This window comes from Mugil cephalus, chromosome 12, assembly GCF_022458985.1.
Source record: "Mugil cephalus isolate CIBA_MC_2020 chromosome 12, CIBA_Mcephalus_1.1, whole genome shotgun sequence".
Taxonomy (NCBI): domain Eukaryota; kingdom Metazoa; phylum Chordata; class Actinopteri; order Mugiliformes; family Mugilidae; genus Mugil; species Mugil cephalus.
In genome coordinates, this window is record NC_061781.1 from 11,110,772 (window position 1) to 11,138,372 (window position 27,601).

Sequence of the window (27,601 nt, forward strand, 5' to 3'; positions counted from 1 at the left end):
AATGTATCCGATGGGAAGTTGCATAATATGTTACATACATCGGTAAGCATTCGTTTCTGCCAGGTTGAAAAGAAGGATTAGAAATACGTAATAACTATGATAAATAAGATGAATATGGTTTCCCAGAAAAGAAAAAAAAGATGTTCACGGTCACATCAGAGAACTGCATTAAACACTCTACTCCCTCTACTTACCATAATGCAACTGATGTGAGTTCAGTTCAGACGTTTTTAAATTATAGAACAGATCTCTGGTGCCTTTAGAGGAGTGCAGATTGAATTTGACTTGAATTTCCATGAAATATGTATGAAACGTCTAGATCATCTAGGTTTGCTTTAATGGTGCATGAATATGGCATATTTGATTTAATGTCTTGCTCAGTGTGATCACCTTCTCTCTGCTTCAGTCAAGTACTGATACAAACACATTTGGGTTTTACTGAAGAGTGTGGGAACACTCAAGAAGGAGAAGTTTGAAGGCAAGTTTGTGGAAATGAAAGTTGCATGCAGGCTTACAACAGGTTCTAATAAGTATTTAGGAAATTGTCAGTCCAGCAGGCTTAAAGCGGACAGGTGGTGGAAGTGGAGTCTTTCAGAACCAATAATGAGCCATTGTTTATTTCGAGTCACCCACATATGTGTTGGGTAGAGCAGCACCTGTGTTCAATTTGGGGTTTATGTTGAGGGGGTGGAGGTGGGTGTTGGGTCACCACTGCCCCCAGGAAGGATGTGACGCAAAAGCAGAGGGAGATGGAGATCCAGTGAAGCTTTCAGCTGCTGATGCCAGTAAACCAGACAAGGCTAAGAGTGCAAATTCTGTCTCCTTAATTCTTGTCTATATCTGTCTCAGGGCCAGCGGTGCAGCCCCTGCCCCCACCACCATGACAGGGCCTGGTGACGAAGGAACCGCATAAATTCCTTCACCCAGCAGCCCCCACCCACTTGCTTTTGCTGACCCCATCTCCACGAGGGTAAGCCAGAGAAAGCCTCAGTCCCTCAGCTGTCATCTAGGCTCACCCCCGGCACTCCACTGCACCTTCTCAGAGTCTGACTTCCCCTTTCTCCCTCCCCCTATAGAAACCCTGCCCCAGTCCTTGCACCTGTGCTGCAGTCCGATCTGAGCTCCACTATAGAAACCAAATGAATCCAGCAGCATGGCAGAGCTGGGCTTTATTAAGATGTGATGGCAGGTCAGCTTATAAAGGGAAGAAAAAAAAAAGGCAGCTCGAGTCGCACATTTTATTGTGAGAATCACATACAGTACTGGATTACACATCAAATAACTCCTTTATGCCATTTAATGCAGATTAAAATACTGTTATTTTGTTGTTTTATATTATTTATTTTTATCTAACCCTACAATATTGCATTGCTAGTGCTAATTTAAAGTTTGCAGCCATATCAAATATTTTCAAATGTTTAAAGTTACAGCCAGTTCTGTGCCATTTGCCCGAGCACTTTGAACAAACACGTTTCTAAATATGTTTTGGTATACGGTTACGGGCCTTTCAGTGTATCGCATTAGTGAAGATATACAATCTTTTCCTTCTGACCAAACGTATTGCCCTTCCCCTTGTCCATCATCAGTCTCCAGCTCTTTGAAAGACCCATGCTGTCGATGTGAGGTCAGATCTTTAAGGAGAAGAAGTGTCTTCAGCTATTTGCCAAAGGGCACAGCAGTGACTTCTGAAGGTCAAATTCAACAACCTTTCTTGGTGAGCACCACTGCTGTGCGTGATGACAGAATGGGAGGAAAGGGGAGGCAGTCTTTTTTTCTTTTGTTCCTAATCAGAAATGCCGCTGTAGGTCTTTTCCGAAATATCGTCTTCAAAAACTGGTGTTTTATCTACGCATCTTCTCAGGGGCGCATATATCAATGAAAGTAGCCGTCTCTTTTATTATGCACTGTGATTCATCCAGCCTTCCTTTATGACTGCTGAAGTTATATTAAATCCTACATCTTTACAAGCTACGCAAAATGTGAGACAGAGGCATGAGTATTAAATCTACCGTTTTTGTTTTTGTGGCAAACTGTAGCATCTGTTTAAAGCTGATATTTCACCATGTGAAGAAGAGAACGACTGTGTGGCACAGAGAAAAGGAGATGAAAAACAAGTCCATGCTCATGGTTTTTATAAGGCTGTATTAATGGAGTGTTAAATATGTGTTAAACTCGAAGGTCATACATGTGATGACAGTGCTAACATGATGATGTTAAACTGGTATAACACTTCAACCACCGTGGTGTGCTTGAATTCTAACATTTGCTAATTAGCACTACACACATAATACAACGCAGTCTGATGGGAACGTCATTAATTTTCCTTATGTGATATTTTAACACATAAGTTAATGCAATTAATCCTGAAAGCGACAGGGATGTGTGCACCAGATTTCGCAACAATTTAATAAACTGTTGGTCCAACAACTTGCTACAAACCTGGAAAACTTCCTCACAGAGCTAAATCAAAAGTGCGGAATTTACCAGAATGAGTTTGCTGGCCACCATTAATGTCCAATAATAGCTGAGTTATTTTAGGCTGAACCCAAACTGGTGGGCGTGGCAAAAGTTTTATTGCTATCCTTGGCTCAACTTTTACCTTAATCTAAACAATTTAGTGGTATGTCCTCGATTCCTACCCTGCAATGCAAGCGCAATGTGACATCTAATATCTAGTAACTTGACAGGCTTTATTACTGGAAGGGGGATGCTATAACTACAAAACATTAATTTTAATGCAGCAGCGAGAGACACACACCCAATTGCTATGGATCTGTAAATTGAAGATCAGGAAAAAAAAGGTTAGGCTGTTTTTTCTGTCCATAAGGTATGCAAGGTGGCTGGTTAGTCTGCCTCCTTCTTCCAAAGCTCAAACAATACTGATCTATAAATATCGTGCTTAGGTCCGTGGATGAGAGCAGTCAGCGCTACACATGACCCCTGTTCCTTCTTTGGTATGGTCTTCCAGTTGTCTGGCACACGCTTAAAGGTGGTTCTTTAGCTCATGTCCTAATTCCACCAATTCTATATATTTCTTTATTTTTTATTCCTGATGCAGCTGTGGATGCATTCATTTTGAGTCTGGTGCAGTCCTGGGACATTGAGATGACAAGTATAACATTTCACAGTGCTACTGGCCTCAAGGTGTGACACACACAAATTAAAAATATGTTAATGAAGTATAGCAGGGAGGACACAGGGGCTGACTTTCATCAGCTAAGACAAAGGAGATTTTTTGGATCGTGTCAGCTCAGAATGAAGAATCGCTAGATGTGAGAGGAAGGCGTTTTGGGGGATATTCTTTCGCAAACTAGCTTTGATCTGTCATTTCCTCACCCTCTGGTGTTGCCCTTGGAGGGACTCACAGGGAATTTCACTATATCAACGCCAGGATTGTTTCAGGCGGCGCTCTATGACCGTCTCCCCTCACGAATGACGGTGTCATGTGAGGCTCTGATGTGCGTTTGATGCACTGCGTTTGCAGAAATCCCTCACACTCTGCAGTTCAGAGTATGTCATTCAAAGCGGTAGTAGGAAACTTCACCCATTCAGCTGTGAATTGTGCAGTTAAGATCCCGTGGGGTGGTAATGGCTGAGTCACTCATTTCAAGACACAGCACCCGTCCTGGCCTTGGACTTCTCTTGCGTTGTGAATGATTAATGAAATGTATAGAACTTAGAAAACATCGTAAGATGAGTACAGTGTGCCGTAATATTCTGAAGATGGCTGAAGCCTACCCGTTATGGAAATTAGTGGTCAAGCAAGTATCTGATGGGTTTTACCCACAGAGTTTTCCTGTTTAAAACCTCAGCTTCCCACTAGTCTCTCAGATCGGAAGAAGCTACTCAGATGAGTGGCGAAACGTCTTCAAGAAATTCAAGTCTAGTTGCCTCTATTCAACGCCTTTTGGATGGCTGAGGTTCACTGGTCACTGACATTTCGCCTCTGTGGCAGGCTGAAGCATCACGAGGGTTGATGTAGGGAAGGAAATAACTAAGAACACCAATGGACTTCCTTCGCCGCAAACCATGTGGCAGAGGTCACCCAGTCAGCCATCTGTGATGACTAGAGAGTGGATTTTAGACTATGGTTCCAACCACTCCGCCCCCTTTTCAAACCCTGAATGCTTCCTTCCCTTGCAGTCCATCCATGCCAAAAGGAATGAGACTGTAACTGAGCTTAGGGAGACAGATGGCACCTATTTATAGTCCCCACAGGGAGGTGTGAAGTTTCTTGGGATCTCTAAGAGCGGGGGCCATGGCTCCTTAAGGGGGCTGATGAACCGCTGTGGCCCGCATGTTCTCTTTCCTCCCTCGCAATCTCAAAAGTCCACTGGCCACACAGGGATTAGATGGGGCAGGCTAAACAAAGCTACCCAATGCCCTTTTTACTGGAGGCACTACATCACTACAGAGAATGGAAACCTGATACCAGCCAAAAGGGACAGTCTCCTCCTTCTTTTCTCAAGCTGATGACTTGGTCTTCCTTTAACAATCTGGAGGCTAAAGTTGGTGTCACAGGAGAACACTGTCCTGATCTCAGGATGCCACTCAAAACAAGAATGGTGATGCTGTCTTGTCAATAGAGAAAGTGTACATTTTTGCTAGATCTCGTGAAAGGTTTGAATAATCTCAAGAACCTTTTCTTAGATTGGGAATTACTTTTGAAAATCTCAAAACATGTTTGCAAGATCTCGAGGATCTTTATCTTAGAGATCTTAGAAACATTTGTACTTTTGCAAGATGCTTGATAGTGATGATAGTTTCTCAATATCCCAAGAAACATTTACAGGATTTTGAGTTACGTTTTGAGTTAACTTTCCAAATTGCAAGTTATTGAAAAGAATGAGCTTGATCGCATGTTGCAAGATATTCAAAACTTTTCCAAGATCTTGAGCAGATCTCAAGAAAGTTTTCCAAGGGTTTGAGTTACTTTTGCATTAGAAACTTTTGCTTGACACTAAGTTGACAAGATGCCAACATATTTTTCAAATCTTGAGCTACTTTTATGAGCTCAGAGGAAAGAAACTTGTGCAATTTTAGTAATTTATTCAAGGGCTTTGAAAAAATTTCATAGATTTCGAGAAACTTTTGCAATATCTTGAGTTAATTTTGCCAAGATTCAATTTTTGGAAAATTTCAGAATTCTGCTAGATTGCGAGTTATGTTCCCAACTCAGTCGGAACTTTTGTGAGATCTTGAGTTGCCTTGCATGATATTGGAAACTTTTTGAGATCTGTAGATCTCAACAGTCCAAACTGTTTTCTGACACACACATTAAAAATCATCTAAACATCTGACCCGATGCTGCTTTATGAAACAAGTGGACCTCTAAACTTTCCTATATCTTCACTCTGGTGAGACCAATCAGTCCTGTCCTTCACTGAACTACCATCATCATGCATCCTTGAAACACACCATCTATTATTCCTGTCATCTCATGGCCAAGACTGTGCTTGGAAACCTGGCAAACAGAGTGACGAGGGAGACTGCCTATCTATTTACGTCCTCTCTTAAGCTTGGTCACCATCTGAAACTCACCCTTGGAACCGCAGACAATGTGGGATCCCTGCGTCGAGGACAGACACTGGGGCTCATTAGCCTGCTCACTGGCCAATCAGTGAAGGAATTTAGAGAGCAGCTAATGACAACCTTCCAAACAAAAAAGGGCCATACAGTACACTGCCCAGGCTTCAAAGCCATCATGTTACACTTGTCCAATGTATACTATTCTGTCATTACTGACAGCAAACAGCCGAAGGTTTTAGATTGATGGCATACCCTTAAATAAAAGCCTGGGGCAGAGAAAAGGGAAGCGCTAAATGATTTAAAGAAGAAAACCTTTTAAAAAAATCATTTGACTGCTAAAGTTAGCTTATGTGTTGAGTTGAAAGGCGTGGCAGTGTTGTGTGAAATATTCTATGTAACAGTGATAAAACATTCACTCTACTTTGTTCATATATATACATTTGATTTAAATGACATTTTCTTTTGATCTGTGTCCACATACCGCCATGTATTCTGTTCATGCAATGCTTTATGTTTAATGGCGACAGAAATGATAGCCTAGTCAAAGTAAGTGTTGAGTGACTTTATGTTCTCACTGTCTAAAAATATTCACACAGTGCAATTCCAGCAATAATTTTCATAGACTTGTGGATTGTAGAAGACTTATAGAAGATATTTGCGTGGTGAACTCTACCCTTTAGAATGAAAATTATACAATTGCAAGATATAAACTTAACAAGTTAAGCAAAGTGAAGAAAGTGCGCTGACTGAATTTTTCCATATTTCCTCTCCTGCAGAAGCCATTATCCATTTCTATACATCTTCATGTTGGTTCTTTCATTTTATATTAGTGGCAAGAGACTAGACATGGACAGAAAATGCTCCAGTTAGAGCACAGCACAGTTTGAATTGTAGTTATTTTAATAGATTTGTCGTCATATTAAGGCAAGAGTAAATATCATGCTCAGACAGTAGTATAACTAAAGACTGTTAATGCATCACTTCATGCATTACATAAATATGTAATCTACGCATACAAGTCTTAAGTGTAGGTGTCATGGCAACTGTTAAGCCGTTATGGCTTCTCCTAAACACTGGCAGTCTCTCAGTTGTTACTATAACCCTTATATGTAGAGCAGCACCACCGTCACCTAGACACCACACTACCACATTGATTTCCGACTCCTCCAGAGCCTCGTAGCTCAAGCTGCCACTGGATGTCAGCAGTGTTCCACAGATCTGCAGGAGGAGGATACCTGAGCTGTGGTCACCAAGGTGGCAACGTATTTCAGTCAAATGCAAAGAATTTACACAAAATTAAATTAGAGAAAAACTGAAAATAATTATTTATAAAATGATGGAATGTGTGTACATAATGCAAAATATCTGGCCATTCAGTGAAATTTTGTAGCAGTTTTCCCTTTTTTCTTTCTTTCATTCTTTTTTTTTTTTTTCTTTTTAAAGCTGAAGATGCGAAAATGGCTTCCTCCAAAGTTACCTATCAGAGAGCACAGTCTATTAAGACCAATTCCTGGTGTGTGGAGGAATTTCCCGATCTACACGGCTCCTAATACCCACACCCACTTTATTCAGACTGCTGAACACAGCAGAGTGGCTTTCAGTCAGCCTTCTCCACAGAGGACCAGTCTTGCAGTCATCAGCAAATACATGGGCCTCTCTAATCCCACCACCATGCAAGCCCATCCACGGTCAGTTTGCCTTTCTTTGCGGCCAATTGGCCTCAGAGAAAAGGCTGTAAAGAGTTTGCTGCACAGATAGCACTTTACACGTGTTACACCATAAGCAGGTGCATTTATCGCCAGGGGCATTTTCTCTTGGTTCCTTTTCCGAGTTCTAAAACGCAAGGTAGCTACTTCCACATGTGTATTTTTAAAATGAGTCAGGATAGCATTTTTTTTTCTTACTTTTATGAAATCAAATGAGAATGCAAGACATTGACATGTTGGAAAACCTGATGATTTATTGCAAAGTCCTGCACATAATGGCTTTTTGGTTAACCTTAATCGACCAAAGAAAAGCAAACCTATGGTAATTATTAATTAATTAATAGGTTAATTTGGTAAATCTTGTTACTTTGGCGTGCACAACTGTTTTGTTCACACTTGCAACGAGTTTCGGATTGTAAACTGAGGTGAATCCGATTGTAGCCGATCTCATTTGACATTAAATATTAAAAAAAAAAAAAAAAAATGGGCGTTTTCCCGAGGATACATCCCAACACTTCCTGCCCGGCGGCCAATCCAGGTCGACGTTTCTAGCGCCCTCTTTAACTACGAGCGAGGACACGAGGGGGACTTCAAAACCGAATTCATTGAAGAAAACTAAAAGTTTCTCAACTTTTATTTTGTCATTTTTATATAGGTCGTCTTCTCGTCCAGGTCCGCGTCGACTTCCCAAAGGAGTAACTTCAGGATAACATGACAAAAATCCTGTTAGCTTACAGCCTTGTGAAATCTCTGAGACAAGGATGCGTGGTTGGCAGGAAAGTGGGGAGCACGTCGGGCTGCCTGAGACTTCAAACTGCAAAACTTTTTAGTGTGAAGGTAAGAAAACCCACACCTTCGTTACAGCTGTTGGCGTCAGTGACAAGTGCACTCAACGGACTTTTTAAAGACTTTCTCAAGCGCTGCAAATTGAGAACTAACGCCGCACTTAAGCCGAACCCCGTAGACAAATCAACGAGTTATGAGGTTCCTTGCTTATAAGCACACTTAAAACGTTTTAAAAGTCAGTAAAAACCACTTTGCAAAAACAGTAGGACCTACTCTTGTATTCGGCATTAAACCTGTTCAGAAAACAACTCTCTTTTGAACATGAGCTACTCTTGTATTTTAGTTTACAAGTTACGGCTTGCTGCCACTGTTGCGTCAGCACGCTGGTGGTAGTCAAACAAGTTGATTTCGGTGCAGTGACAGCACGCCGAACGAACATAACAGTAAACATAACATAAAAAATAATTTCTCATATGTACGTGCTTGTGACCTCACGAAAATTTGCAATATTATCTCGATTTCTGAATTGAGTTTGGAGTGGTGAAGGAGAAGTGAGTTTACTGTGTATTCACTCACGAATAGGGTTTATAAGGACAGTGAGTTGACGAGGTTGCATCACCCCTACACACGCTGACTGCCACATCCACAGAAACGGACACAACTCTTTTTTTTTTTTTATATAGCTTGGAAGTCTCAGGTGTAATATTGGTCACTGGTTTGGTGAGGGGAGCTGCACCCATTATATTTATCTCAATCTCTCTTGCACACACACTCTGTCATTCGCACACAACAGATGAGCAGATTTGTCTGTCTCAGCATTCTTGGCACAATTCACAGCGGCTTGCGGTTTCAGCAGCAAGTCCCGGAGGCTCGCTGGGTTGCCATCACCCCTGAGCTCAAAATCTACACACACATACATGCTTCACTGTTTTCGCCTTTGGTTTTTCCAAACCCGCTTTATAAAAAAGGAGACTGCATTGTCCTTAGGTGAGGTTATACTTGTGTCTCCTTCAACTCCCAGGCCCAGACAGCCCACCTGGTCTTGGAGGATGGCACCAGGATGAAAGGGTTTTCCTTTGGGCACGAGTCCTCTGTGGCTGGGGAGCTGGTCTTCAACACAGGCCTGGTGGGGTAAGAAAGAGATGAGATGAGTTATAACTCTGTTAGATGTAGGTCAGATGTTCTATAAATCTATCTGTCTTATATTAATGTCACATAAAACATGAATGACTGTATTACAAGTTCCTCACAGGACCAAGGGGCTTGGGATTGACAGCACAGCAACAATGCACTTCAGCATCACCTCTTTTTAATGACCCGGCCTGTTTGCCTTGCTTTAGTTATCCTGAGGCCCTGACTGACCCTAGCTACAGAGGTCAGATCCTGACCTTAACCTACCCAATTGTTGGCAACTATGGGGTGCCCAACACCCACGAGCTGGATGAGTTGGGCCTGAGAAAACACGTGGAGTCGGAGCGCATCCAGGTACGACCGGTTTCAGGCTTTGTGGAGGCCTCTGTATTTATTACCAATGCCTGTTATATTGTCTGTCTAACCTGAGTTGCAAAGAATATTTGATCAACTGATAAATTGACAGAATTATTTATTCTTAATTGTTATTCTTAGTTTTCTATGATGTAAACCTAAACACAAAGTTCTACTGTGGTGTATTAGAGCAGTGTATCTGTTATATTTACAATCTAAGTATGCATAAAACCAGACTCTAACTTCCATGCAGCGTCCACTCAGCATTTTCTCTTTTGTTTCACTTATATTCAGAAATCCGCTCCCTTTACAATAGTCTTTATTAGTTATGGCGGGTTCTGCCATTCCTACTGAATTCGGACTGCCTAGGCATGAAGTATTCACGGGATGTGATGTAATCTAGTGCAATTTTCTCCCATTGATAGACTTTTCAAAGGTTTTCAGCTGGCAACACACATAGGGACCTTTGAGTCATAAAAGGAAAGGCTGTTATCACAATTAGCGCTGACCTCGTTATTGATCTAAATTGCATCGTAAAGCAAAACATGATCATTTCTTACGAGGGTTATTATTTTGAAGAAGGTGGGATAAAAGAAAAGTTGCCGTTAAGATTTTTATTGAGTGGCCTCGATACCAAAAATGTATATCACAGATACTTATGATAGTATCACGGTGCATCATATCATATTTTTTCATGCATAATCACAATGTTTTCTACTGATTGAAAGAGAAATTAATGCATGCAACTGGTTCACTAAGGATGGACTGTTTTACTGTGATGATGAGTCAACATTGTAGTAAAACAGGTTTGCATGGCCCCATGTTAGCAATGCCTGCTGATTTGGAAATCCGGAGACATTTACAGCTCGGAGAGAGAAAAAATAAAGAAACAGGGACAATTACGGTTTAATTTATTTCTGACATATTTGTTCACATTTAAAGATATTTGAACTGCTTTGCCTGTAATGTCAATAGCAGTGCAATTTTACCCAGGGGACAGATCATCTAAAAAAAACAAACCAAAACAAAAAAAACTTAATGTCATAACGAAAAAAAAAATACCAGACCTGCCGACATGTGCGCATTTTGCGTAGCGGGCACGCATTTTGACCTCCTAGTACGCTTGTACGATTCCATGTTCTAAAATACCCATATTAGCAATTTCAGTGACATCATCACTAAAGATCTGTGCCACCTTTCTATGGCTTTTCACTGAGCCACGGAGATCTGTAAACGGAGTGCTTTCAGCCAATCAGAGCGCTTCATTTTCACCCAACCACCTCGCCTCGCCCTGCCCCGCCCCGCCTCGCCTCGCCTTTCTTGGCCTTTCTTGGCCTACTTTCTACTTTTGCGCTTCAGTTTAGTTCGAAGCTGCAAGAAAGTCAGTGAGGCAGCCGGCCTCCTTTCTGCCACTGCACTGAAACAACCGTTGCGTGTCGTCACTGGTCGACCCTGGTTTTTCACTCTGACGCTGATATATCTGCCTGTTATATTGTGACTTGACGGCCTGACAGACCGTATCATTGTAGAAGCTTCAGCTCAAAAACAAGTTTCGGTCTACTCCCATAAAGACTGATGTCTGAAGGGCAGAGATTATTCATTTTTTCCAATCAAACAAATCAAATGTGTTGATACATGATCGTTAATGGGAGCGCATAGGTGAACGGCGACTGTGTTTATATACAGCTTGTATCGCGATATCTCCCACTTTTTTTAACGATCATGGCAGCGCTGTGCATCCGAGAAAAGAGGGGATTTGGCGGCAGTTACCGGGCTCTGTGCAGGACACAGTGATTTATTCTAATATCAGCAGCCTTTTGGGGGATCGGGGGTTTGACGGGTCCATTCTTCAGGTCAATAACAAACTGCAACGCTATCTGCAATATACGCGATGACGTAGGAGGGAGGAAAAAACAGGCACGCAGCTCTCACAGCGGGAGGTCCGACCCGGAAGTGAAAGCGGTATATGTCTACCAGTTGGGGTCTGAGGTGCAATAAATATTGAAAGTTCTGTGTAAGTACGTGTCTATGCAATTATACTCCATGCAACTGGCTTGTGAAACCTGTTAAGAAAAAAATCCAAATTTAATACATATTTAAACTTAAAAAAGAGTAACACAGTGGTTACTTATATAGTGGAGTAACTCAGTTACTATCTCAGTTACTTTCTCTTTGGGAGAAGTAACTAGTAACTATAACTAATTACTTTTTAAAAGTAACTTGCCCAACCCTGATTGCAATGGTCACGTTTCCCCGCATAATTGCAGACCAAAACTGTAGGCTTGCCTGATGGTAGAAAAAGTTGGTCTGGAGTTGGGAGCTGACTGTGCTCTGCCAAAGATCCATCAGGTACATTACATTAGTTAGACACGCTTTATACGGTGATGGGCAGATGAGTAACAGCAACGTAGTCGTACACCTCATTTGAGTTCCATTGAGTCGAATATGTTCACAGCAAAACATCTCTGATTGGCTGCAGGGCTATCTAGTTGTGTGCAGCAGTATTTTTTTTCCCTCTGTATTGATTGAAACACATTCATTGATGTAGTCCCAGCAGTGTGTTGCTAGACTCCTATTCTGATAAGAATTGAGACTGACTAAATATGGACTGCCTTCTCTATTAAATCAGTGCGAGTCTTCACACCCGTGTCCTTCTGTTGGATTTCTGCTACAAAAGCTGCTCACTGTGTGTTGAGAAGTGATTGGTGCAAATGGTTATTGTCAGATTATGTAACAGTGTAAATAACTGTTAGTTGTAGCCCCACGCATTGTAACAACACGGCTGTATTGCAGTTTTTGTGGCACCTTTTGAGAACATACGACATATTTCAGGGAAATGATTGAAGTTAAAGGCTATCTTTTTGCTTGGCTGCCTATAGGTGTCTGGTCTTCTGGTTCAAGACTACAGCCACGATTATAGCCACTGGAACTCGGTCAAGTCTCTGGGTCAATGGCTACACGAGGAGAAGGTTTGGGTTTCAAATTACAGAGTGCCTGGTGCTATGTCTGAGAGATAACTAGGACGCCTCTGTGAATTTACACTTTCCTTTCCTTTAAAGGTTCCTGCACTGTTTGGGATAGACACCAGAATGCTAACCAAGGCCATCAGAGACAAGGTGCGGTCCATACAAAGGTCTAATCAGCTGCATCTTTCATGAAAGGATTCACTGATTGACAGCTGATGTATTTTGCTTGTTCCTCAGGGCACAGTTCTGGGAAAGATTGAATTTGATGGGCAGCCTGTTGAGATATCTGACCCCAACCAGAAAAACCTGGTAGCAGAGGTCTCCACCAAGGTAACAGCTGCTGATCTAACCACCTCCCTGTGAATAAATGGCATTAATGAGTACTAACCTTTCTACTGTGCTGTGTCCCTCCACCCACCAGGAAATCAGGGTTTTTGGAAAAGGCAACCCAATCAAAGTAGTGGCTGTTGATTGTGGTATTAAACATAACATCATCCGGCTGCTGGTGAAGGTGAGAATGGAGAATTGATTCATCCTGTTTAAATTACACACTAGGGTATGCTGTTTGAGCCCCATTAGGACCTTCTCTGTACAGAAAAGGAAGCCAACACACTGTTACATGTTTTCTGACCTAGAAACTTTAGAGAGAGTTATTTAACGTCTAACAAGCTCCAGACTTAAATATCTAAGCTATTAGAGGAAGTGGCGTTATTTTATGTTCTTGTATGTTTTATGTTTTGTTCCAAGTTAAGGATTTATATGTAATTGGATTTAATGGATTTAATTTAAATCTGGAAAAGAGGCTAGTAGAATTTTAATGCAGTCCTCGGTTTATGTGATCTTAAGTTTTCTTTGCCTTTGAATTGTTCTATTGGTTGGTTTCTAACTGTTTGATGTTTCATTTGTTAAATAAAATTATAATAATTATAAATAAACAGATAAATAATATTAGAGATGACTGTCATTTAAAATCTGATGATAATGTGATGTTCCTTCATTGGCTGAAGTTGGTTTGGTCTTTTTTTTTTTTTAGCTGTATATGTAAAGGAAATTATAGTTATTATAATTCTGAAGATCGTAAGTCATAGTAACCATTCACTACATTGATCAGTGATAATAATCACTCACAGGTGAAGTGTATTACACTTATCTTATTATAATGGCACCTGTCAGTGTGTGAGATATGTTTGATGGATAGTCAACATGTTTTTCCCAAAGTTGATGTTAGAAGCAGGAATAATGGACAAGTTGAAGGATTTTAGAGACTTGGACACGTACCATCTACCTACACATCGCTGCAGACTATCTTTCATGGAAGCTATATGAAAACAGACCCTTTCACAAAGCATAAATGCTTCAGGGACGGTTTCGGGAACACAGCAACAGTTTTTCAAGGTGTTGACATAGCCTTCAAATTACACAGGTCTCAATCCAATCAAGCATCTGTGGGATGTTCAGGACAAACTTTCCAGCTCGCAACTTTCAGGATTTAAAGGATCTACTGATAATGCCCATGCAGCCTATATTTCCGCTTATCACAGCACACAGTCAGTGGTCTAGTGGAGTCCATGTCTCAGTGGGTTTTTTTCAAATAAGGGGGGCTTTACAATATTTGGTCTTAATGTTATGGCTGGTCATTAGAGAGTAAATTCTATTTATATTTCACATTAATATATGTCTTGTTAAGCTATACCTTAATGTTAATAAGGGCTGTCTAATGTCTCTGGGTGCAGCGAGGTGCAGAGGTCCACCTGGTGCCATGGGACCAGGACCTGCTGAGTTTAGAATATGACGGCCTGTTCATATCCAATGGACCTGGAGATCCATCTCTGGCTCAGACTCTCATCCACAATGTGCGCCAGGTAAGACTGTGTTACTGTGCTACTTTGACTTTGAAAATTTTAAGAAAGACTTGAAAGAATAATGTTGGGTCTGTTAAGCGAGTTTGTGTGAGATATTCATTCACAGTCGATGTGTGTCAGTGCAAATCAGCAAATTGCTGTGGATGGGGTCTGCAGACGAATTAAACCGAAGTTAATAGATCAATATCACCAGCTCCTGTGTTTCCACAAGGTGCAATTACTATTTTAGCCAATGAAGCCGGGTGCCTTTAAAGACAGAGATACAACTAGTTCTCAGAAAAGTGTTTTCTAAACACATGAGTACCTCATACAACCTCACTGCAAAGAAACATTTCAATGTGATGGTAAAACAAGAGATCCAAAAGCAACATTTAAACTTGATTATAATAACTCTTGCTGAGAATAATTGCAATCCAGATTATTTTTATATCCTGATCAGTGCCATCGTTAATGCTGTTTGTTCTGCGAAGGTTCTGGAGAGGGATCGTCCCGAGCCGGTGTTTGGGATCTGCATGGGCAACCAGATCACTGCTCTGGCTGCAGGAGCAAAGTCGTATAAACTACCCATGGGCAACAGGTGAGCTCTTAAGACACAATAGGCATGCTCTTAAAGCGGCCTCATAAAGACTGAAGTCACTGTGGACACACATTCAGTTGGATTGATTGTTGCTGGTAATCTGTTTTTAGCAAGTGTCACCTCTTCTAATGAAATAATTAAGAAATGCTGTGGTTTCCCAGAGGTCAGAACCAGCCGGTACTCAATGTGATGACGAGTCAGGCCTTCATTACAGCACAAAACCACGGTTACGGCATAGACAGCGCGTCCTTGCCCCCCGGGTGGAGTCCGCTTTTCATCAACGCAAATGATGGCACCAATGAGGTTAATCCCACTCTGTTTGATTGTTCAGTCGCATTTGGATGAATTTTGGATGAAAAGCACCAGTTTGAATCAATCAAGAATCAGGAAAATAAAGGCTTTATTGAGTCTGTGTTGTAGGAAATAACACAGAGGAAAGACTTGTTTCTGAAATGTTAATGGTATCTTTTTATTTCCTTTTATGAACTGCGTATAATTTCCAGGGCATCATGCACAACACTAAGCCTGTTTTCACGGCCCAGTTCCACCCGGAGGCCAAAGGCGGTCCCACTGACACAGAGGTAATTAAAGACTGTAATAGTAATGCGTAAAGTACCTGAATACTATACTACAGCTAATTAAAGGTATATCCAGTGGCTACAACTTACATAAAAGTCAACATCTTCCACTGAAATAGAACTTGGGTAAACGTGGCCTGGAAAAGTAAGTTGGTGATAAGGAAGCGGCAAGAAAAAGAAATGGAGATGCAAAATAGCAACTTACTAATAATATATACAAATTTGGATGGACAGAGTGGGAATAAGTGTTGAATAAAAATGTGCAATTATGTAAATTAGCAAAAGGAGGCAATTAACGTTTGAATTTATTTGTTCTCCTATTGTTGTTGGGAATGTATTTATTTTCACGGCTGTAGACCATCAACATGTCAAGGTTTTATCTGTAGAAGAAAAGATAATAGTCTTAATGCTTTTTTTCTGCAAAACTGTTTCATGGAAAAAATACCAATATCTAAACCAGAGATAACCAGAAAAAAAATGACTAGAGCCGCATTACGAATAGTGACGGGTGTAAAGAACAACTACACGTGAGCCAGGGACACAGGTGTTTAGGAAGGCGGCTAATGGTGCCTGTCGCTTTCACTGCAATAAAACATCAATGGTTTTCTGCCTCAGATTTCTTTCACTCTGGCAAACAAGATCTGTAGTTCAAGTCTCGGTCAAAGTTTGCTGTAACATGTGTCACATCAAAGCAGAATGACAACTAGTAGCTGGTTATTCTCCTTAGACATAATTTCTTTCCTAAGTAACACAAAACACTTATAGTTAAAATACTTGAGTAATACAAAAATACTATTTATAGTTAATTTTTCAGTTTAAGCGAAATTATAAGATGCATTTTAATGTTGGCAAAACATTTATGTATTAGACAGATGCAAAAATTTCCTAAAATCATCAGTCAGACGTGATGCTAGGACTCTGCTTTAGATGTGTCCATTACACCACTATCTTGTACCTTCAGGCTGAGCTTGGTTTCTTTTAATCATCGTAGTGAAAAGTTTCATTGCAACAGCGGTAACAACATCACACAACAGACTGTAACATGTTGTTCAGACTGTCGTTGTATTATTAACTTTGTCTGTTTGTTTCTACAGTTCCTCTTCGATGCCTTCATATCCCTGATCAAGAAAGGAAAGGACGCCAACATAGTGTCAGTCATGCCCACTAAACCCCTCATCCCTCCCAGAGCTAAGGTACAGTATTTTTACATATTTTGCTGAAATAGTTAGAAAAAAGTGTTTCTGGATTTGGACAATTAGCATGAAATTGGAACAAGTAAAAGTTTGTTTCTTGACATCAGAGACACAGTGGACATATTTAATCTGTGGCAGATGTTCCAGGTTTGCCACACCTTATGCCATACGTAAACATACCTTACAATTAGCATGCATGCTTTTAAAATGTTTTTAATATGCCATTACTCCCCTGATCTCCTCAACCATCAACGTGTTGAAACACAACAAACACACCCTGAAGCCAGATAAATGACTTCCCAAGTGTAGAAATGAGGTCATCTGAGGAGAGCATGAATACTTTGTACGCCACACAGGCTCTGTAGGTTTGCAACAGATGACTTTAGGTCTGGCTCACATGGAGCATGTGCAGGTAATTAATTAACTACGATGGAGTGTAGAAATTAAGAGAATGTGTCACATCGGTCACTTTACAGGAAAATATCACACTATCTTAGTATTTTATACAGGATTAAATAAAACATCAGACTGTTTTTATGAGTGAAAAATAACATAAATAGTAGAAGCTCAGTGCTGCACAACTATTGTTAGATGCTGAGTGAATGCTTTTAAACACTGTGTTCACTGTCTTTGTTTGGGTTGTTGCAGGTGTCAAAGGTGCTGGTACTGGGTTCTGGTGGTCTCTCCATAGGTCAGGCTGGAGAGTTTGATTACTCTGGATCTCAGGCTGTCAAGGCCATGAAGGTGAGATCATCCTGAAAGTGTAACATACTTAAATATGGTTGAGGCTAAAGATACAGAAGTCTTTTTTATATAACTTTACGTTGAAGGACGTATAAACCAGCATCTGTGTAAGTACAGAAGAGGTTTGACAAGACGGCTAATATGATACATCCTGTTCGATCTTGTAATGAGCTAATTTGTCAGCATTTTGGTTAATGGACTTTTAAATGTGTCATTTATCCTGCTATACTGTACTGTATCCTAGTATACTCCAGCTTATTCCTATGTCCCACGATCCTTCTTTGTTTTCCAGAAACTATTAAAAACACATCAGTGAAAATTATTATAAAAACATTGATGCACTGACATTTCCTTGATTACAGCGAACGCTGACTCTCTAGTTTGTGTAAGAGATAATTTAAACACTAAGTTGAACATCCTCTGAGGCACGTCAGCAGGTTCTTCTCCCCCCTTCATCCATTACGGTCTAAAAGTTAACCCACACCTTCTAACTGTGTAGGATCATGGTATCTTTGAATGAATCCCACATATGTCACAAAAGCTGCTTTAAATTCTGCCTAGTGCACCATTGTCTGAAAATAAATCCCAGTAAATGAAACATTTAGAAGAGACTTATCTGTAGTCTTTCATATATAAAGGCGTGAATAACTTGATGGAGCTCATTCTAGTGAGATTAACGGACATTTTTCAGGGAAGACATTATGACATGTCACATGTGGAAAAGGTGTAAATAACAAAATAAATGATTGAATTCCATTTAACTAGTCTCGTTTCAGGGCTCTGCTATTGTGCATGCATATTCTCCATCATACTGTTCTGTCACTGAGCTATTAATAAAGTTATTTGTAATATATATATATATATTTCTTTTTTTTTAACTACGAGGACAGGTCAGCATGTCTTGTGTGAATTACAAGTAGCACAAATGAAAGACTGACTGTACATGATGTAAAGTGACTCCTTATTCTTGAGTTTTATCAAATAAATAATAATTACCCTCGTGGGCTTGTCGTTGTAGGAAGAAAACCTAAAGACAGTGCTTATGAACCCGAACATAGCCTCAGTGCAGACCAACGAAGTGGGCTCCAAGCAGGCAGACTCTGTGTACTTCCTGCCTGTTACGCCCCAATTTGTAACTGAAGTCATTAAGGCCGAGCGTCCAGATGGTATCCTGCTGTCCATGGGTGGTCAGACTGCACTCAACTGTGGTAAGACCTCTTCAGCTCTTTGTGGAGAACACCGGGTGTCCTTGTAGATGTCATAATTGGAAATTCTACTTCAGAAAAAACATTTCTATGACTTGTCCAGTGTGTACACCGTCTTTTGCCCAATGTCAGTGCGACCCTCCAGAGGACAAGCAGTTACAGACAGTGAATGAATGAATGAAAGGCATTTATATTTTTATTTTGTAGAAATAGCAACTGAAAAACATTACGTTCAGTAAATCTTTCAACTTGTGGATAAGAGTTTTTATTTTGCATGGTTAACCGTGCACCTGGTTGTGTATTTGTGTTCAGGAGTTGAATTGTTCCAGAGCGGCGTCCTGGAGAAGTACGGGGTCAAAGTGCTTGGAACCCCAGTGGAGTCCATCATGGCCACAGAGGACAGGCAGCTTTTTGCTGATAAACTGATGGAGATCAATGAGAAGATCGCACCCAGTATTGCCGTGAAGTCGGTAAGGATCTAACCCCACTAACCAAAATAGATTGGTAACTATAGCGACGCATATCTACGTATCCAGTCACTTCTTTAGAAACCAAATTATGCTCGTTGAGGGCTCAAAATTTTATTTCGGCAGGTTTACTTGACTACATTCCTAAATATACAACAACCACCATTTTTGTCATACTTCAACATCTCTTTTCTAACCTGATGCATCAGGTGCTTTATTATCTGGGAAGTTGTCCTTGACAAGACAACCCACCTGTCTATCACCGCCTATCACGGGCTAACTGCAAACACACAACAACAAACCATATAATGTAGTAAGAAGTCACAGTCTAAGGCGTAGCTGTGTAGTTGATGTGTCAGACGACAATTCTTGACGTCTTTTCGACGAAAAGTTGCTCATTACTGCCGCTATTGAGTGACTATCATTATTACGTCTAAAACACACCTGTAGCTGCTAGGGTCGCATAGAAAGTTGGTTTAAATCTCTGAATCAGCCACAAAGACGAAACTTGAAGCCTGTCAAGAAGGATGTCCTGGGATATTTCACAGCTGCCCACCTGCCTCTCACGATCATTCCTTTGCATTCACTGAAAATGCTCCACTTTAGCTCCTCAACTCTCTTTATGGCCAGTCTGCTCTGACCGGTGAGCTGGCCCGCTCCCTTGTCTTTGGTCAGCGGTTTGGAGCATGTGTCCTGTCAAAATGGGCAGTAAGAGGCCAGGAGGAAAATCTGTAACAGAAGAAAATGCAGTTAAGCAGCAATAAGAATAACTTTCTTCACCATTCATTAAGTTTTATAACTTTGCATTTACATAAAAAAGCAATGAGACACACTTAAGAAGAGTGGAACGCACAAGTTTAATATGACTCTTTTAGTTTTTTTGTTGGGAGAATGAACTCAGTCTGCATGTACAGCACATTTATTCTATCATTCATGGATTCTGTTGGGTTTCAATGCATGTACTGGCAGTTTATGTTGTGGGAAAATAATAAATGTGTGCATCCTTCAGGTGTCTGATGCCTTGAAAGCAGCAGAGCACATAGGCTACCCGGTGATGTTACGCTCGGCCTACGCTCTGGGTGGTCTGGGTTCCGGTCTGTGCGCTAACAAAGAGAAGCTGGAGGAGACTGCCCACAAGGTCAGAATAAATGGTGCAGGGTGGGGATGACAGATGCCTGTGTACAATTATTCATAGTTATTTTCAATATTCTTTCTCTTTGACATCAGTTATCTGGAGTGGTGACTGATAAATGGGATTATCACTGGGACATGAACATGTGCAATACACACATAGCAAAAGACGGCTGCATTCCCCCTGAATCTGTTCTTGTTTCCTACATTGTTGTTATCTTATTGGCAGTAGAGGAAGCAGCAGGTGTATTAACGATGGCTTGGATGAGTTAAGTGTACCAGTGAGACATGACAGTGAACCAGTATGCACAAAAATAATTTAGTCACATAATTCCTAATTCCAAGTCATCACTCTAAATCAGTCAAAATCATCAATGAGTAAAAGCCTTACATTTTTTTTTTTTTCTGTTTTTGTGTCTTCACCTATGTCTACAGTATTCACATGCATAAAACCTTCAAAAATGATTACGATAATTTTATATTTTCCTTTGCAAATATAGGGATAGTTTGGTGTTGCTAAGGAACAGTCCTCTGTGCTCGTCCCATTTCCAACATTGTATCTGACAGCTCAGTTGTTTCTAATCTGTGATCGCAGGCTGCAAATCGAACTGTCTGTGCCGGCCTATTTTAGATTGATGCATACTTTTTATGTCAAGCTAAGTGTTCATTCAAGTATTTATTTGTTTCATTTGGAAGCTTCACTGGCAAATGTTTCTTTGTCAGCAGCAGACATACAAAGTATAAGCCCAAGGAAAGCATTTCACTGTTATCGTTTTTGATTTATTTATTATTCATTTAACCCATATTTAACCAGGTTAGTCCCCTTGAGATCAGTGATCTATTTTACAAGGGAGACCTAGCCAAGACCGTCGCACAAATTATATTACAATGAATAGACAGGACATAAAAACCAAAACATAAAGCATAAACATGTAAAACTATAAGATATTACCAGTTAAAACCTAGAAGCGTCGGTTCACTCGCCATTGTTCTAATAAGACCTTTAGATTCAGGTAGAAGGACCAGATGTTTCAATTTCAATACGGTTTGTAGGCTGTTTCAAGTGCTGGGAGCAGAGCACTGAAAAGCTTTCGCCCCCAGTTCAGTCCGTGCATGCGAGACAGACAATAAAATAAGATCTTTAGATCTTAAGAGCAGACTAATTTCTGAGAAATTAGAAAGAGGATAATGTTTATTTCTGTCTATAACAGAATGTACCACTACAAACTGTCCTTGTATTAGGTTTCATTTCAACAAAAAAATTGAGCTCTCAACAAATTAAAATTAAAAGAAAAAAACATGTGTTTTCACTTACCTTGTTCCCTACAGTGAATGGACTATTTCTACAGGGTGGGCAGAATTATATTCAGGGAAGCTGCATGCATTTAGCATTGTTAGTTAACAGTATATCAATATGGCAGCTAATGGCAGTTATCGTCTCAAAGACCATACACTGGGAAACGTATAATCTTTAGAAATACACCCAATGCCGCTCAAAACGTCTATGTAAGTTTGATGTAATTCTATACAAATATCATACAATAAATACTTGAGCTTTTGTACCAACTGTAATGGCCTCAAACCCCACTGAGAATTATGGAGGAAAGCTGTTAGTGGATGTTCATTAAATTCACTGTATTGTAAAGCATGTTTTTCGTCCCTTACGTGTTGTACAGAATTGAACAATGGCCAAAGATTTGAAGTGGTCTGTGTATTGATTTCAATTAACACTGAAGCCAGCACATGGAAAGTACAGTGGCAGTAAGTGCTGCATTGTGAGCTAGTGCTAAAGCTTCATATGGTAGTATTTACTTAACAGAGCGTTGCTGTTAAATTATATTAAATGGATCTTGGCGTGTTGTGTCTACACTGTGCATAGGTTAATATAAACACACAGCATCTAAACTGATAACGTTGTGTGATTATTGCAGGCTCTTGCCATGAGCAGTCAGATCCTTGTGGAGAAGTCTTTGCTGGGCTGGAAAGAGGTAGAATATGAGGTGGTGAGAGATGTGGCTGATAACTGTGTCACTGTGTGCAACATGGAGAACTTCGACCCACTGGGAATTCACACAGGTACCAAACCTACAAACCACTAGATACTAATATGACCTTCACACCACAACAGGCTGTTTTGTTACATTGTTCATTGTATCGTTTGCTTTTGTGAGCTACTGTCCTCATAACAAAAGTAAATAAATGTATAAAAAAAAGTCTTTGCCTTCGTTTTTCTGCCACTTTTTAGCCCTAACCCTCTCTCTTCCTCCTCTACAGGTGACTCCATAGTGGTGGCGCCAAGCCAGACATTGTCCAACGAGGAGTATCACATGCTCCGTGAGACGGCTATAAAGGTGGTACGTCACCTTGGGATTGTTGGCGAATGCAACATCCAGTACGCTCTACACCCTTCATCGCTGGAGTACTGTATCATTGAGGTCAATGCTCGACTTTCAAGAAGCTCAGCTCTGGCATCCAAAGCTACTGGGTGAGAGAATATGTGGATATGTACATACTGTTGAAATTATGTTTAAAAAAAAAAGTACTCTCATATACAACAAAGATGTTAGAAATCAGGTCAGCTTATTTTAAGGCACAAGAGTTTCTGCAACATTAAATGAGGAGAGACTTTGTTGGCTGGATGAAAATAAAATTTTGTTGTACAATATATATATATATATATATATATATATATATACTATATACAGTACTGTGAAAAAGTGTTGCCCCCCTTCCTGATTTCTTATATTTAAATTTGTTAAATGATCTGGAAAATTGAAGTGTGACAAGCATGCAAAAAAATACGACAAAGATAACACAAGTAAACACAAAATGCAGTTTTTAAATGAAGGTTTTTATTATTAAAATGAAAACTTTGGAGTGGCCTAGTCAAAGTCCTGACCTGAATCCTATTGAGATGCTGTAGCGTGACCTTAAAGGGGTGGTTCATGCTGGAAAACCCTGTAAATTAAAACAATTCTGCAAAGATGAGTGGGCCAAAGTTCCTCCACAGCACTGGAAAAAAGACTCAAGCAAATTATGGCAAATGCTTGATTGCAGTTGTTGCTGGCACGGCTGACCAGTTATTAGGTTTAGGAGGCAATCACGTTTTCACACAGGGCTGTGTAGGTTTGGATGTGCATTTAGTTTTTCCTTAAAAATAAAAACCGCGTTGTGTTTGCTTGGGTTATTTTTGTCACATTTAAATGTTTCAGTTCATCAAACAAATTTAAATATTAGTGGGGCCGGCACTTTTCCACACCACTGTACATGTATGGTTAATTTTAAATGTTAAATTTAAATGTAAAACTGTAGAAAAGATCCACACACCTGCAGAATGTCCCAGATGAATGACCTTCACCTGAATGAGGACCTGCTTGTCGGAAACGTCATGACAACAAAAGTCTAAATGGGAGCTTCTGCAGGTGTGCGGATCTTTTCTTCAGTCTTACACTGTCATACCTTTTATGATCCAGCACCCTGCGCATAAATGTTTTTGGATGTGCCTGTCTTTCCAAACTTAAAAATTTAAATGTACCACGCATATGCATTGTTTCCATTAATTCTATACAATTTTTTAGTAATAAACCTGCAGGCAAAATGTTTTTTAATGCAGATCGCTGACAATAAAATCCAAATTTAAAGTTCTCAGTCAGTTCAAAAACTTTTACAAATCAGCAGCATTGGATTCAGTCATACAATATCAAAAACATGTTGGACCCTTAGGGAAGGACAGAACATAGAAGGGCATCCATTATACTACAAACTATTTTGATAAGGTTCACTACTCATTGAGTATTTTAAGCAAACAGAAACTATTCTTGGTTGAATTGTAGCTGATGTTGTTTTCCCTGTTCTCTGTCCTGTATGCCACAGGTACCCCCTGGCGTTTGTGGCTGCTAAGCTAGCTCTGGGAATCCCTCTGCCAGAAATCAAGAACGCTGTATCAGAGAAGACCACAGCCTGCTTTGAGCCCAGTTTAGACTACATTGTCACAAAGATTCCCCGCTGGGACCTCGACCGCTTTCAGGGCATGTCCCGTGAAATAGGCAGTGCCATGAAGAGTGTTGGAGAGGTGGGAGCGATACACAGATAAACATTCTGCCACTCAGCCATTCACCCACTCACTTATTTATTACACATTTCTCCCCTCTGGATTCAGGTGATGGCTGTGGGCCGGACCTTTGAGGAGAGTGTGCAGAAGGCCCTGAGGATGTGTCATCCATCAGTGGACGGCTTCATGCCCCGGCTGCCACTCAAGAAAGCCTGGGCCGACACCCAAGACCTGCAAAACGATCTGGCTGTTCCCTCCAGCACCCGCATCTTCTCCCTCGCCAAGGTAATCAGTTTTTTCTTTTTAATTTGCTGTGAATACTTAATTATGTTGAAATGCTTGTCTGTCAAATTTTAAAACAGCTAAATAAATGCATTTAGAAACCACGTATAGCCTCCTGTGTTGGATTATCTAACCGACAGTATGGCAGTTCAAATGTCAAGGAGGATGAGTCACAATCATATAATTTAAAATATGGTTTTGCTTTATTCATTTCTGTGTTTCCCCAGAGCATGATGGCTGTTAGGCTTTATTTTTCCTCCTAGAATTAGATGAATGGGAGCCAGCATTTAATACAACCACACACAGGGTCAAGCCTCGTGATTCAAACGCATCCTGCACGGACTGTATTGCAAGGTGAAAAACGTATACGGCTCCGGCACTTCAGCATGTTTTTATCAGCAGCCGAGAGCAGAGCAGAATGAGGTCGAGACGGTGTCAAAGCATCCAACTGTGAGAGCTTTGTGTCCCCGCCGTGGAGATGGATCTATTTCCTTCAGTACGGAGTGAGATCATTGGTGATGGCATTAGGGATTAATGATCCACATCTTATCTCCAGGCTATCAGGCATCAGCTGCAGTGCTGCTAGCTGGTCAGCACAGTTACTGTCACGTCAAGATAACCTGTGCTCTTGGTTGCCCTGTTCATTGTTGTGGTGGATAAATAATGATAAATTAAATAGCCCCACAACCATAAGCCGGACCTTCTTTTATAAATTGTCTTTAAGACATTTTGCATGTAAAGATACTGAATAATGGAGGAAGTATATTAGGTGTTTTGCAGATCAGGCCATAAGTACCTAAAAGCACCAACGTTAGCATGTTTCTTGCCTGCACATTATATTGTTTGCAGCATATTTAAGATTAAGCCACAGTAATCACTTGTAGATGGATCAACTGTTTCTTATGGCAGAACCAGGTAGGTTTCACTGCTAGATTCAAAGACTGTAGATTAAACTCCTCCCACACTGAAATCATTTATCTGGTCAGACATTTAATGTGAGGACAATAAAATATATTTACTAGCTGTTGTCAGGCCAGAACCTCTGTCCTATTTCAGGTCGATGACAGACTGGCTTTGACACTGATTTTTAATAAAATGCCAAAGTAATATACTGTTCCTGTAATAGATTTTAGTTGATGTGGTCCTTGAAGAAGCAATGGAGGATTTTAATGTGAAGCAAACAGTCATAGAATCAGTTTAAACTTTGTGAACGCTGTTTCATGTCTTCATTCATAATGTGACTGACGGAGATGATAATGAGTGATGAATGTCTTTACCTTGGCAGGCCCTCCATGGCGGCATGAGTGTTGATCAGATCCATAAGCTGACGTTCATAGACAAGTGGTTCCTTCACAAACTCCGCAGGATAACACAGCTGGAGCAGCACCTCTCAAGCTACAAGAGGTAACCAAATACAAACACAATGGTCAGAAAAATAAATTTAACAGCACATGACGGAAATGTTACATAAAAATTCTACTTTGGTTTAGTGGTAATAATATAAAGTGTGCGAATGTATAGAGGTGTGATTGAGTAATGATCATTTTCTAAATGGTTATTTAGAGCTACTGCACAATATAAATACTGTAACGGTTACTCAAGTATCGTAAGTATTTGTCTCACCTTGCTTCCATTTGATGAATCGGTATTTGTAGTTAATAAAATATCTTACAACCACCTGTTATTCAAGCATCCACACAGTTGCAGTGTGCTGCGGCATGCACCATATTATACCTCATTGTTTCACGGACTATACTCTTATTCCTGACATAGTTCCTAAGCGGGATCTGTCCTAAGCTATGTTTACATGGACAATATTTCTTCAACCTGGTTTGAAATCCTTCTGATTTGGGCCTTAACAGTTTTCATGGATACTATATAAAAGCGGTTCTGCCCCCAGTTGAATATCATTTATATATTCAGTAAAACAACCCAACTCCATTCAACAGAAATACATGACTGAGACAGACCCATGTTTGAAGCCCACATCAATAGTGGGCAGAAATAATGTTTTCATTACTACCCAGACAGACACAATGTGATCATACTTTCTAATTTAACAGATTTTAAAAGGTTCACCCCACCCCTCTGAATCTGATTTAAAATTCTTTACAACCAGCTCAGTCTGATCCAATTGTGGTGGTTTCATGAGGCATCTTTTTTCTTTCTGCGCTATCTTTCAGATTATTAGTGGACTGCTAGTGTCCATGTAAACGTAGCTGCTGTCCTGGTTACTCCTCTGTTATTCTCACTATAGACTGTTGGTTTTCATGGTAGCATTTACCCATGTGTGGCCATATGCTGCAGGCTTTCAGGACAAATGTCACACAATTATAACATAAAAACACAAACAAAACTTCAATATTTCAGTATGTTGTGTCTGACAACTGACTTTTGTGATGTATGATGTGAAAGTTCTCAGGAAACCTTCCATAAATTTGCTTCATTGAATGCACCACATACCTGCCATCCTTCTGTCCCACTATAAAGGTTCAGGTGGTGGCTGTGGGAAATAGAAATGGGCAAACATGATACAATCTAGGATAAAACATCAGGGAATTTGTTCTTACTGAATATTTGCCACTCCGAAAATGTTGGTCCACGCATATTAGATGAGCCCCAGTCTCTTCACGTCTCAGTTTCTTTTTCTCTCAGGGTTCACTTCCTCTAAACTACCCCCCTCTCCTTCTTTCTCCCACTCCCTTCTCTGCCCTGCGGCTCTTACTTGGACAGCTCAAATCAAAGCCTCTGTGAATTACCATGGCTCGGCCACAGGTTTCCTGCGTCTTTCTTCTGACTTTGCTGTTTAATAATTAATTGCTGGCCGTCTGCTGGGCGCCCACCGCAACACGCTGACACATGGAGGGTTGTTGCAGTCTCCACTGCCTCTGAGGCAGGGGATGGGCACAGAACATTAAGCTGCTGCCAGACTGATGGAGCATAGAGCAGAGTACAGGTGGGCTTCAGGCTCCACTAGTCAGTAGACTCTTTGTTTGCATAAGAATGTTTCTATAGTGAGAACTGAGGGATGGTTGTTGC

At 40.5% G+C, this 27,601-nt stretch overlaps 1 protein-coding gene across 1 annotated transcript in view; it reads left to right on the forward strand.

The window, feature by feature from the left end:
• Window positions 1-7,754: 7,754 nt before the first annotated feature.
• The window catches only part of cps1 (carbamoyl-phosphate synthase 1, mitochondrial), a 56,356-nt gene continuing 36,509 nt past the window's right edge, over window positions 7,755-27,601 (forward strand). The window contains exons 1-21 of the mRNA XM_047601643.1: window positions 7,755-8,072; window positions 9,043-9,152; window positions 9,362-9,506; window positions 12,386-12,475; window positions 12,566-12,622; window positions 12,710-12,802; window positions 12,894-12,983; window positions 14,206-14,334; window positions 14,805-14,911; window positions 15,073-15,214; window positions 15,415-15,492; window positions 16,584-16,682; window positions 17,331-17,426; window positions 18,445-18,634; window positions 18,944-19,101; window positions 20,108-20,236; window positions 22,161-22,305; window positions 22,504-22,714; window positions 24,103-24,301; window positions 24,389-24,565; window positions 25,848-25,966. Of these exons, the coding sequence (XP_047457599.1) occupies window positions 7,947-8,072; window positions 9,043-9,152; window positions 9,362-9,506; window positions 12,386-12,475; window positions 12,566-12,622; window positions 12,710-12,802; window positions 12,894-12,983; window positions 14,206-14,334; window positions 14,805-14,911; window positions 15,073-15,214; window positions 15,415-15,492; window positions 16,584-16,682; window positions 17,331-17,426; window positions 18,445-18,634; window positions 18,944-19,101; window positions 20,108-20,236; window positions 22,161-22,305; window positions 22,504-22,714; window positions 24,103-24,301; window positions 24,389-24,565; window positions 25,848-25,966 (2,690 nt within the window). The 5' untranslated portion in view covers window positions 7,755-7,946. The remainder of the gene's footprint in view (window positions 8,073-9,042; window positions 9,153-9,361; window positions 9,507-12,385; window positions 12,476-12,565; window positions 12,623-12,709; window positions 12,803-12,893; window positions 12,984-14,205; window positions 14,335-14,804; window positions 14,912-15,072; window positions 15,215-15,414; window positions 15,493-16,583; window positions 16,683-17,330; window positions 17,427-18,444; window positions 18,635-18,943; window positions 19,102-20,107; window positions 20,237-22,160; window positions 22,306-22,503; window positions 22,715-24,102; window positions 24,302-24,388; window positions 24,566-25,847; window positions 25,967-27,601) is intronic.